The following is a 12520-nucleotide window of genomic DNA, read 5'->3' on the forward strand; positions in this document are numbered from 1 at the left end:
CATATGTGGCGCATTCTCTTGAGTATAAAAATTTCATCAAATTCTAGTCTATCGTATAAATCGTATCTATAGCCTTTCTATGCCGTCGAGCGTTTCAGTCTATGGTGATGCCTTGGGATGATTCTCTCCCCCGCATAGTCTGTCTATGCCGCAGCCACTGCCGTGCGCACATCATCAAAAGGATTTGGTATCTACTGCGCCGCAACATAGGCGGTCCCAACTCCCAGGAACCAGGAACTAGGAATGATGTTCCCGAGACCAAATTTCGGCAATGCCATCTATTTCTTAGTCTGAACTTCAATGCCAGCAGCGCCACTCTTGTACGCCTCGTAGCCTTCCTTGGCGGCGGCCTGGACAGTGGTCTTGCCCTCTACAATACTCTTGCACTTGGTCAGGATATTGGACCAGTCCTCGAAGACTGTGAATGGCACGTCCTCGCGCGCGCAGTAGCTGATCAGGTCGTGACCCTTCTTGGCGAAGAGCAAGTCTGTTTCGCGTGCTGCAGAGAGATCTGATACACCGTCGCCGGCGTAGAACATTGTTGGTCGGAGGTCCCCGGGCAGACTGGAGTACTTCCGCAGCTCGACGGACTTGTCGTGACCGAAACCAGACTCGGGGTGCTTGAAGAGGATTGTCCATCCACCCTCTTCGTTGATGTTCTTTCCTTGCCTGGGGCCGACGTGGTTGCCCAAGACCTGCATCTTGCTTGCATCTGGGCCGACCAACTTCTCCAACAAGGCCTTGATTACGGGCTCCATTCCCGAACTCAGTACTACAACTGGGATGTTGTTCTCCAGCGACCACTCGAAGAAGGCCTTGAATCCGGGGTCCAACTTGATATTGTCGACGAGGTATTGGATGCATTGGTCGTAGGGCTTTGTGACACTGTCCATCATATCTTGGAAGGAGTCGCGGAAAGTGATTTCGTTGTTGAGGCAGGCGATGTTTCCGGCGCGGCGCTTGTCGCGGCCGTAGCCAATGTTGTCGGTCATGAAGTCATTGGAGTCTTGGAGGGTGATTGTGCCGTCAAAGTCGGTGAAGAAGATGAACTAGGCGTTGTCAGTACAAGAGGTAGGCAAGACGATTGAGAAGTTGTACCTTTGGGTTGCTCTTCATGGCAGGCAGTTCTGCCAAATCAATCTGTGTGGAACCCATGGTGTATGTGACGGAAACGAGCGACTGTGTTGCTGGTTCTATGTCCTGGCTGTGGAAGTAGAAGTAAAGGGCGCTCGGCGATATCAACAACTTCTCAAAGATGAGATGGAGGGGCACTAGGGAAGCCCTGAATCGGAATGCCGGCAAACGTGCAAGTAAGGGACGCTGGCTAAACGGCCAGTCATGGTCATGCCGCAACCCCACGCGCCTTGGCACGTCGCCTGCGCTCGATGCGACGCCGCCCGCTTCGGGGGTCCGCATTTTGGCCCTTTTTCGTCATTCGTCATACAGCTCAGGCGCTCTTCATGTGAGGGTAGAGACAAGAATGAGGCCACTGCTTCAGCATGCTTCACGTTCGGTTGTCGCCAGTACGGTAGCGCCTTCGTCACCGTCTCTGAGCAATGTTGCTCGCAGCGCATCGTCCGTCTTATCGACGTGTCGCCATGGCACAGCTCCTGGTGCGTTGAGGTGGCATGCAAAGACGCCGTTGAGCGCCAACCCATCTGCACAATGGTCGCAACGTACTCTCACAAGCTCAACAAGATGGAGGGAACAAGGAAGACCACCAAAGCCATCGGATCCCATCGCAATGCCGCCGCCCGCAAACGACTCCAATCCCATACAGCAACCTCCGACCAAGCTATCAGGAGCCCCGCCATCACCAGAGGACCAGGAGCGGTTAGAGAGGAGACTCAATGCTATACTCGAGGATCAAATGGCTATCAAACGAGCCGCAGAAACTTCAGTGGCCGCATTGCAAGAACCGCCCGCTCCCACAATTCAACAGCCTCCTCCAAAAGAATCGGAACCACCCACAAAGGATGAGCCCTTGGATAATATCGCTCGCGTACCGGACGAACACCTGCCTTCGCATCAAGAGAAGCAGCGATGGAGCCTCTCAAAACGCTTCTCCAATGCCATGGATGAGCTGCTACCGAAGCTTGCCGTCGTCACACAAAAGGTCAATACATATACTGGAACCGACTACTCTGGCGTCGAGGCACTCAGGAGGGAGATCAAAGAGCAGGGTATATGCAATCACCTTGTACCGCTCCGACGCAGCAGCTAACACCGTGCAGAGAAACTTGTCAAGGCCCGCCGTTTAGCCATCGACTCCGCTAAACAAGCCCTCGACACCGCCCTCGCCCACCAAGCTACCTCGCAAAAAGAAGTTGTCGCTCTCCTGGAGCGTAAACATTCATGGTCAAATGGCGACCTTGAACGCTACATGGCCCTCATTCGCTCCGAACACATCAATGATCAAGCCGTTCGGGAAGCCAAGGACGCCGTCGCAAACGCCGAAAATGCTTTGGAAGACGCGCGAGCACAACTGGAAAAGCGGGAACGTGCACAATACCACGAAGAGCAGATCTGGAGCGACACCATCCGAAGGAACAGTACTTGGGTCACGTTTGGCCTCATGGGTGTCAATATCTTCCTGTTGCTATTGAGTTTGGCAATCTTGGAGCCGTGGCGAAGGAGGAGGATGGTCAGGGAAATCAAGAAGGCTTTGGAGGCGCAGCATCAGATTGCTATGGATGCTGCAGCGTCATCGGCTGCTGCTACTGCACTTGTGCCCATGTCAGCCACGCAAGGTCTAACAGCAATTGAGCAAGACATCGACAGGGTTGTTGATCGTACAGACGCACCTGTCAAGGCACCGCTCGTGGTTGCCGAGGAGGTCGTTGAAGAGTCCCCAACAGCGGGAACAACCATCGTGTCGTCGGTCGAACCTGAACTCGTTCCCGAAGTCGTCCAGGAATCCGCTGTAACTGTTGAAGCTGAGGCTCTTGTCCCTGAAGAAGAGACCCTGACACCAGAGGAACGCGTTACCATTGCCGAAGAAATCTCGTCATCTCACACCACTCCCCCCTCCAAACTAGAAAGCTGGCAGCAAAAGGCGAGCTTCATAGCACATGACATTGTTAGCGATCGCGTCATTTCAATGCGGCGGATCGACTATACCAGCGCCATCCTCCAAGGCGCTGCGGCTGGGGCTGTCATCACAGCGAGCATCATTGCTATGCTGAGGCCGAATTGAAGTATTTAGCCTTTGTACGAATAGTATTTATATCTGAAGAATGTATATAATCCATCGATTGAGGCGTTGGCATTCGCCTCAATTGCTTGTACAATGTCGTGTAGTGCATTATTCTCCTCACTAATTATACCAACCAGGAAGTCGAGCTTCTCCATGCGTGGCACAACCACCGCTTTGATCGCACTTACGACCCAATCTGTGCAACGTTGTCGCGAAGACGACTATGGTTTTCCACATATCCTCCCTTGCACGACATTTCGTGGCAGACCGAAGACCTTGATATGGATCAACATCAGCTGCGCAAGCAGCAATCTGCCAGATCTTCTTCAGCTCGTGTAGTGCGTTATAACGAGCAGTACAGAGAGGAGTGTCAGGAGCAAGGATATGGTGTCGGTCAAGCAGCACGCAGTGATGTCTAGCGGCCGTGTTCGGTATTCGACAAGCCAGGCTCAGCAGATGGAAAAATGCAGAGAGTCCCAAGTCTGCCTACTCGCTCATGTCCTCACTCTCGTTGCCGTCGTCAATCCTAGCGAGCTCCTCAATTTTCCTCTCTTTATCGACCGCCTTCTCCACTTTCTGTAACATGGGCAGCTCCCCGGCGCCATCCCAGGCTCTTGCTCTCTTGATAATGTGCTGTGACCGTCGGATAACCTCCTGTTCCGCCTTTTTGATGGTACCGCTAACCCGTACGACTCTTATCACGACGGGAATATCAAGAGGCTTGGGAAAGTGAGTGATGTATGTGAGGGCTGCCCAGACCAATTGGTAGTGGTCTCGTGGACATCGTATTATGGCGGTGCTGGTTGAGGGAGAGCAATAATTGACTGTGCATGTCATCAGTACGGCCATGAAAATTCCTCGAAGCCTTTGCAATATACCTTTCAGCCCCGAAGACACCATACCCGAGCCATAGTCGCCAAACAGCTCTTCAACACCGTCCCGTACCATACGTATGATAAGACCCTGCTTAAGGGCATCGGGCGTCGGCGAGTGAATTTGAATGGCGTCCGAAAGTTGCGTCTTGCTCTTCGCGGGAGGCTTCGGGTATAGGAAGTTGACTACCAGGTAGCGGTTCTTTACGCGCACCATGCTGACTCAAACTGTGTTGTGTGTCTCTGCGTAGCGGTGGAGTATGCGCGAGCTGGGAGAGTGTGGGGGTGTCCAAGTGAAAGGCAAACGAAACACGGAAATTAAAATGACAGGCAGATCCTCGCTGCTACGCGATCGTAACCACCGTAACTGGAAGTCTTCGAAATTGATACCTGCGACAACTCCCGTTCACGCGCATGGAAGACGCGAAGTTGACTAAAATCGCAAGCAAGCCCCATCAATCAATTGCAAGCGCAATCCATGCATTAGCGCATGAGGTGTGAACCGTCTTGGCTATGACGCACATGGCTAGAGGCAGTATCCCCAGCTTTAGTGGCACTCCTTCCGCAGCAGCACCAACACCATCAACGGCTACCACTACAACAGACCCACACCATCATCATCATCACCACCACCACCACCACGCTCTAGTCTCTCGAGGACTCATCTCCTACTCGAAATCTCCTTCGAATTCCAAATCACGCAAACAACCGAAAGCGCCCCCGGCTGAGCGCAGAGCCCTTGGTCTTCCTCCACCAACCTTGAACATGGCGTCTTCGTCTTCTTCCACGCCGCTGCTCTAGTATGGCCTCTCTCATACATGATACAAATTGGGAACACCGTTAACTGACAAAACCACAGCGCATGCATAGCTCACAACACAACCGTCTTGACAGAACACACCGCCTCGGCCTCCTCCAATGCCTCCTCCCTCGTCTCTCTCGTCCTCCCACGCATCGCCCACGACAAATCCGCCCACAAAACCATCGATCAATCCAAGTTCTTCATTCATTGCCTCGTCAAGTCGCCTTCAGACTTCCCCAACAACCAGTCCACGGCCGGCGGCCTCACCTTCCTCGTTATCGCTGAACGCGACCTCGGCCAGCGCATACCCTTTGGCTTCCTAACGAACCTCGAGAAGAAGTTCTTTGCTGAATTTGAGCCTGGAAGCACAAACTTCCATGACTTGCCGCCGTATGGGTGTGCGAGTTTCAACGGCGCTTTGAAGAGGATGATGGTAGAGCAGGGTGCTACTCAGGCTGGACAACAGGATGCGCTCAGGACGGCGCAGCGCGAGATTGAGGGCGTAAGGGAAATCATGACAGAGAACATCGAACGTGTGCTGGAGAGGGGCGAGCATATGAGTGTCCTGGTTGATAAGACTGGCAGACTGGGTGAGAATGCGAGGGACTTCAGGGTCAGGTCACGGACGCTAAAGAGGAGGATGTGGTGGAAGAATGTCAAATTGATGGTACTGCTAACGCTGGTTGTCATCTTTTTGATCTACCTATTTGTCGGCTTCGGCTGTGGTCTTCCTGGTAAGTTCACTGAACATGTCAGAATCTCGTTAGTTTGTATCCGTCTGCCTGGTGTACACGGCGACGCCCTGAGAACGAGCACATTCGTAACTCACTATCTCTCGAATCACAAGCTAACGAACATCAGGTTGGGGGCGATGCCTTGGTCACTAAACTTCTGCCACTACTGGCACAATACCATTGCTTTTTGAAAAGCGACAAGAACTTCACGAAGCGTACATGACGTGCCCAAAGAGATCGATGTTCTTACGCATAGTCCGACGACTTCGCGCAACGTGGGGAATCTGTTTTCATTGTATACACCAAGGGCGAGGCGTCTGGCGTCTTCCCTCTTCCCGGCAGTAGTAATGACTACCTTTATTTCCAATTCCATTGTGTTTGATCCCACCGTTCCATCGACTCCAAACAATGCAGATCCCTATCCATAATACCGCCGATAATTACCCAGTCCGATTGATGTACCGATCTTCCTCTCAACTCCGATCCATATTCCCAACCTCGATCAGAGGACCCACCCAAACGCCAAAAGAAAACGAAATAAAAATGAAATGACTTTCCCCCTCTTTGAAAATATACAAGAATAACACCGAAACGTGCTGCAGAAAAAGTGAAATAGCTTCCCCCCATCCTGATGTTGATAATTATACATCATATATATGCCGTTAACCCGTGGCCAAAACTCCGTGGAAATGCTTTTGAGTATCTATCTACAATCTTTGCTGATGATGCTCGTCTATGTCATGGTATAAACTCGAAAGAAAAGTATGCGGAAGGAAAACTTTTTGTTGCTTTCTTCGTTTTCGTGAAAACCGTCAAACGCCTGCCATGAAGTTGTGCGCTGGATGATCTGATTAGGGAGCCATGACCATAGCGAGAAGCGCCATACGGGTGTACAGGCCGTATCTCATCTTCGATGCTGTTAGCTGGCATGTCCTTATGGATCAGGGTTAGACTTACCTGTCTGAAGTAGGCTGCCCTTGGGTCAAAGTCCACCTCCTCGTTAATCTCGTTGTTCCTTGGGAGCGGATGCATGACAATCATGTTCGCTTTGGCTCCCTTCAGTAGCTTGTTGTCAATGACAAACGCATCCTTGACAGCCTCGTAGCTGGCAACATCTGGGAAGCGCTCCTTCTGTACGCGAGTGCAGTACATGACATCCGATGAAGCGACGATGTCGTCGGTCAGCTCAGTGGTGACCTTGTTCAGCTGACCGCGCGCCTTTAGTGCATCAGTAACACCAGCAGGCATGGGTAGAGACGAGGGCGACACAAGGTTGATGGTGACATCGTAGTGAGAAAGGAGCTCGCAGAGGGAGTGGACTGTTCGGCCATACTTGAGGTCACCAACGAAGGTAATGTTGAGGCCTAAAAGGAGTTAGTGTATGTCTCACATGAGGTTCGTACAAGGAAATTCTTACCGTTCACTGTGCCCAATTCCTCCCGGATGGTGAAAATGTCCAGAAGAGCCTGGGTTGGGTGCTCACGGCTACCGTTACCAGCATTGATGATAGGCACATCGGAGAACTTGGTAGCGATGTTGATCGACTCCTCCGACGGATGACGCAAGACAATGGCATCACCGTAGCAGCCCAGAGTGCGGATAGTGTCTGCAATGGATTCGCCCTTTTGTGTAGATGACACCAATTCATTGATAACGACGACCTCACCACCAAGGCGTTTCATAGCCGCATCGAAGGAAGCGGAAGTCCTAGTTGATGGTTCGCAGAACAGAGTGCAGAGGACGCGACCCTTGAGGATATCAAGACATCCCTGGCGCTGAGTACCGAGACGCATCTCTTGCGCGATGGTAAACAGCAGATGAAGGTCTGCACGGGTGAATTGCTTGACAGAGGTAATGTGTTCCCTCTTGAAGGGAGACCTTGCAAGAAGTTGCTGCAGCGACAGCGAGCCGTTGAGCTTAGACAAAGGCCCTGAAGATGCATCGTGGGCTCCGGGAGCTGCAGCAAACTCCTGGAAATCAACCTTGCTAATCTCCATGTCGTAGTGGCGAGCGATAGCCTCAATCAACAACTTCGCGTTCTTCACGTTGGTCACCAGAGGAGTCTGGTAGTCAACGGCCATACGACGGGTACGGTATCCTCTGCTCATGTAGTTGGCAGGTCGGCGGAAACGGTTGCTGGATGGCAAGTTGATGTACAAGTCGATGAGGTTGTTTGACAAGTGCTGGGTAAGCGAGTACTCTTGCTTTTGCTCGTCGTGTTCACCAGTGGACAATACTTCCAAGAACTTAACGGGAATACCGTGCTCTTGAATGTAGTCAGCAGTTCCAGCAGTGGCGAAGAGGTTGTAGCCCATCTTGTGCAGACGCTCGATTGAAGGCAACATCTCCAACTTGTCCTTGAATGAACCAATAGACAGCAAGATGTTCTTCTTCGGCAGCCTAAATCCAGTGGCAATGAGACCCTTGATGTAGGCTTCGTACTTGGTACGACCGAAGCAGGCAACCTCACCAGTAGAAGCCATCTCCACACCAAGGACAGGATCAGCACCGGAAAGACGGGAGAACGAGAACTGGGGAACCTTGACACCAACGTACTCGGCCGGGATATTAGTGGGTGGGTACTCAGTCACAGGTAGGCCTGACATGGCCTTGGTAGCCATCTCGATTAAATCGACACCCATGACCTTGGAGACGAATGGGAAGGATCGGGAAGCGCGGACGTTGCACTCGATAACCTTGATCTCGTTATCCTTGGCAATGAACTGGATGTTGTAAGGTCCCGTTATGTTTAGTGCAGCTCCTATCTTGCGCTGATCATGGGTTAGTAAATGCATGGTAGATGTATATAGCTGAAAGAACTTACAGTGGCATCTTCGATCTGACGAATAGTCTCTGGGTCAAGGTCTTGAGGAGGGAGAATCAACGTAGCATCACCAGAGTGAACACCAGCATTCTCAACATGCTCAGAGATGAAATGACCAATCATGGTTCCGTTGCGAGCGACGGCATCCATTTCGATCTCCTTTGCGTTCTCGATGTACTTGGTGATGACGACTGGGTGCTCCTTCGAAACGTCGGCAGCTTGATTGAGGTAGTTGGCCAGGTCGTGCTTCGAGTAGACAGTGTTCATGGCAGCTCCAGACAGGACGTACGAGGGACGAACCAAGACAGGGTAGGAAACTCGGTCGCAGAATTCCATCGCCTCGTCAATGCTGGTGAGCTCTTTCCATGCAGGCTGGTCGACATTGATGCGGTCCAACATACGAGAGAACTTGTACCTGTTCTCGGCATTGTCAATCATCTCGGGAGAAGTACCGAGGATCTTGACATTCATGCGGTGCAGAGGAAGGGCGATGTTGTTGCTGGTTTGGCCTCCCATGGAGACAATGACACCGCTGGAGTTCTCAAGGTGGTAGATGTCCAAGACAACCTCTAAGCTGATGTTGTCAAAGTATAGCCTGTCTGCTTCATCGTAGTCGGTAGAAACTGTTTCCGGGTTGTAGTTCAACATGACTGTCTTGAAGCCCTGCTCTCTGAGAGTGCGGATAGCGCGGACTGAGCACCAGTCGAACTCAACTGATGATCCAATGCGGTACACACCTGAGCCCAGAACCATGATGCCCTTGTCATTGAAGCTGATGTCATGCTCCTTGGCGTTGTATGTCAAGTAAAGATAATTGGTCACGGCGGGGAACTCAGCTGCGACCGTATCAATCTGCTTGACAACAGGGAAGATTCCAGCATCGACACGCACGCGGCGGACGGCAAGCTCGTTCGAGGCCCAGAACTTGGCGAGTTGGCGATCAGAGAAACCGAGCTGCTTTGCCTTCTTCAACAGCGGCATGGTGATGCTGAGGGTGTTGTAGCTTGCCATTGATTTCTCGAAGTCGCTAAGAGACTTGAGGCGGCTGAGGAACCACTTGTCAATCTGGGTCATCTCCCAGATCTTGTCGACACTGTATCCAGCCTTCATAGCGTTGGCAATGGCGAAGAGACGCTGGTCAGAAGGTGTCTGCAGCTCCTGATCGATCTCCATCAGGGCTGGAGTTTCGTTGAAACCGAGGTTGCTGGGATCGATCTCGCGAATAGCCTTTTGAATAGCTTCTTCGAACGTTCGACCAATGCTCATAACTTCGCCAACACTCTTCATGGAAGAACCGAGGAGTGTTGAGACACGGGTGAACTTCTTCAAGTCCCAACGAGGAATCTTCACGACAACGTAGTCGAGCGATGGCTCGAAGCAAGCACATGTCACACGTGTGACTGAGTTGGAGATCTCGTTGAGAGGGATGTTCAGACCAAGCTTAGCTGCAACAAAGGCAAGGGGGTAACCTGTCGCCTTAGAGGCGAGAGCGGAAGAACGCGACAGACGGGCGTTGACCTCAATGATGCAGTACTCCTTGGAGAAGGGGTTCAGTGCGTATTGAATGTTGCACTCACCGACAACACCGAGATGGCGAATGACATTGACAGCGGTCGTTCGGAGCATGTTGTAATCAGTGTCGGACAGAGTTTGCGAAGGAGCAACCACAATGGAATCTCCCGTGTGGATACCAAGCGGATCGAAGTTCTCCATGTTGCAGACTGTGATGCAGTTGTCTCGGCAATCTCGGACAACTTCGTATTCGATCTCCTTCCAGCCCTTCATACTGCGCTCAATGAGAATTTGAGGACTGGCAGCGAAAGCCTTGTTGCAAAGGTCGAGCAGTTCAGCTTCGTTGTTTGCGAAGCCACTTCCGAGCCCACCAAGAGCATAGGCAGCTCGGACAATGACAGGAAAGCCGATGTCCTTGACGACGCGCATAGCCTCTTCTACATTGTTGGCAGATGCAGACTTGGCGCATTTCTCGCCAATCGACTCCATGCTACGAGCGAAGAGCTCTCGATCCTCTGTAGTGATGATGGTGTCAATCGGGGTACCAAGCACTTTAACGCCGAGGCCTTCAAATTCGTCTTTCAGTTGGATACCGACCTGAAGGGCGGTTTGACCACCGAAGGTCACATAGATACCATCAGGTCGCTCCTTCTGGATGATCTTGCGAACGAAGTCTGCGTTGACGGGTAGGAAGTAGACCTTGTCGGCAAGACCCTTGGAGGTTTGGATGGTGGCGATGTTGGGGTTGATCAGAATCGTGTAGATTCCCTCTTCCTTCAAAGCCTTGATCGCCTGACTTCCAGAGTAGTCAAACTCTCCAGCCTGTCCAATGCTCAAACCTCCACTGCCGAGGACAAGCACCTTCTTAACGTCCACCCTAGGGGTGAGCTTTCTGTTCTCCTCGAAGGTGCCACCGGGGAATTCGACTGGCTGTGACAAGACTTCGGATGATGTCATTGATTTCTGGATAGTGCTGATGAAGACATCGAAGAGGTACTCGGTGTCACGAGGGCCAGGGGTGTGTTCGGGATGGAATTGCACACTGAAGTAGGGCCTGCGAATGTGTCGAATACCCTCATTGCTCCCATCGTTGGCGTTGACAAAGAGCTCTTCCCAGCCGTTGGGTAGTGTCTTGGAATCAACGGCATAACCGTGGTTCTGTGACGTGATGTGGCACTTGCCAGTAAGCAAGCTGGTGCAAGGAATGTTGGCACCACGGTTACCAAACTTCATCTTGACTGTATCGGCGCCAGCAGCTCGTGCGAGCAGTTGGTGACCAAGACAAATACCGAAGATGGGTGTTCGCGCTTCGTCCATAGCACTCTTGATGTGCTTGACGGTAGACTCCATCATAGCTGGGTCACCGGGACCGTTTGAGATGAAGAGACCATCGTAGTCCTTGCCAGCGAGCGCAGGGAAGTCGTAGTCCCATGGAACCTGCAAGACTTCGACTCCTCTCCGGACCAAGCACCTAAGCTGGTTGTATTTGAGACCGACATCAACGGTGACGACACGTACGGGACGGCCAGAGGGGTGCTTGAGGGCAGTCGCAGGATCAGGCTTGTAGAGCTTGGGTTCCTTGATGGAAACTATACGGGTGTTAGGATGGGTCTCTGCTGGAGTTTGGGTTTTGCATACCTTCAGCAACCAGATTCTTCTTGTTGGGATCAAGCCATTCGATCTGCTCGAAGCTACTCCTCCAGTCCACCTCGTCGTCGGCGAGGGTCTGGGTGTTGACTGCACCGTTGGTGAGGGAGGTGGAGGAAGGAGTTGGCCCAGTCCTCTGCATGAGACGTCCCAGCATGCTTCCTTCCTCTCTGATGCGCTTCGTCAGCGCTCGCGTGTCGACGCCAGTGATGGCGGGCACGCCCTGCTCCTTGAGCCATGCGCCCAGCGAAGAGGTGGCCAAGTGATGCGAGTATTCCTCGCCAGCGTATGTAGCTACAACCAATCCCGCAATGTGGATCTCGCTGGACTCGAAGTGAGCTGGAACGCCCTCGAGAAGGGCGTCCATCTCTTCCCTCGAGGGCACACCATAGTTGCCTACTAGGGGGAATGTGATGACCAAGATCTGGCCGCGGTAGGAGGGGTCTGTGATTGACTCGGGGTAGCCAACCATGCCCGTCTGGAAGACGAGTTCTCCAGAAATGCTCTTGTCAGCACCGAAGCTGTTTCCGAAGCAGACATAGCCATCTTGAAGCTCAAGAGCCAAGTCGTGGCTTTGGTCGGGCTGTGGAGCCATAATTGAAGGTATAAGTGACAGCTCTAGGGCTATGGAACCCTTGAGAAGCGAGACTGCCAGGCAATTGTAGAGAAGAGAAGAAGTGAAGCCTGAGAAAAAAGTTTCAGAGCCTCACTGCAACGAAAAAAACGTGAGTAGTCTAGCTGCCGCTGCATGGCGGGGTTGATTGGCCCCGCCTTAGCGAATGACGAGTTTGGTCGGCCTTTCTGTGCCTCGCCGAGAGTCAACCACGATCGTAGAGCACCAAAAAATATTGCTCCGATATCGACGTCGACTACGTCTTGCTCCCCTCATCGTGGTGCTCACCAACAGCTGATGTCCAAGTCGTACCGAAACTT

General features: G+C 52.3%; 5 protein-coding genes across 5 annotated transcripts; 2 read left to right on the forward strand and 3 right to left on the reverse strand.

Annotated features, from left to right (window-relative positions):
- Positions 1-278: 278 nt before the first annotated feature.
- On the reverse strand, positions 279-1416 carry GT037_002541 (uncharacterized protein; the record flags this gene model as incomplete). The annotated part of the gene is made up of 2 exons (XM_038927588.1): positions 279-1049; positions 1099-1416. The coding sequence occupies 2 exons, from the start codon at positions 1414-1416 to the stop codon at positions 279-281; spliced, it is 1089 nt and encodes a 362-aa protein (XP_038790880.1).
- A 328-nt stretch (positions 1417-1744) lies between these two features.
- Positions 1745-3196, forward strand: GT037_002542 (mitochondrion biogenesis protein; the record flags this gene model as incomplete). The annotated part of the gene is made up of 2 exons (XM_038927589.1): positions 1745-2183; positions 2235-3196. 2 exons carry the CDS (start codon positions 1745-1747, stop codon positions 3194-3196), a joined length of 1401 nt encoding a protein of 466 aa, XP_038790881.1.
- A 486-nt stretch (positions 3197-3682) lies between these two features.
- Positions 3683-4285, reverse strand: GT037_002543 (ribonuclease p mrp protein subunit; the record flags this gene model as incomplete). The annotated part of the gene is made up of 2 exons (XM_038927590.1): positions 3683-4020; positions 4075-4285. 2 exons carry the CDS (start codon positions 4283-4285, stop codon positions 3683-3685), a joined length of 549 nt encoding a protein of 182 aa, XP_038790882.1.
- Positions 4286-4590: 305 nt separating this feature from the next.
- GT037_002544 (vesicle-associated membrane protein) lies at positions 4591-5757 on the forward strand (the record flags this gene model as incomplete). The annotated part of the gene is made up of 3 exons (XM_038927591.1): positions 4591-4868; positions 4928-5604; positions 5732-5757. 3 exons carry the CDS (start codon positions 4591-4593, stop codon positions 5755-5757), a joined length of 981 nt encoding a protein of 326 aa, XP_038790883.1.
- A 698-nt stretch (positions 5758-6455) lies between these two features.
- On the reverse strand, positions 6456-12182 carry GT037_002545 (aspartate carbamoyltransferase; the record flags this gene model as incomplete). The annotated part of the gene is made up of 5 exons (XM_038927592.1): positions 6456-6512; positions 6562-6968; positions 7022-8375; positions 8429-11529; positions 11579-12182. The coding sequence occupies 5 exons, from the start codon at positions 12180-12182 to the stop codon at positions 6456-6458; spliced, it is 5523 nt and encodes a 1840-aa protein (XP_038790884.1).
- Between the last annotated feature and the right edge of the window lie 338 nt (positions 12183-12520).

This window comes from Alternaria burnsii (genome assembly GCF_013036055.1).
Source record: "Alternaria burnsii strain CBS107.38 chromosome Unknown 750, whole genome shotgun sequence".
Classification (NCBI taxonomy): Eukaryota; Fungi; Ascomycota; class Dothideomycetes; order Pleosporales; family Pleosporaceae; genus Alternaria; species Alternaria burnsii.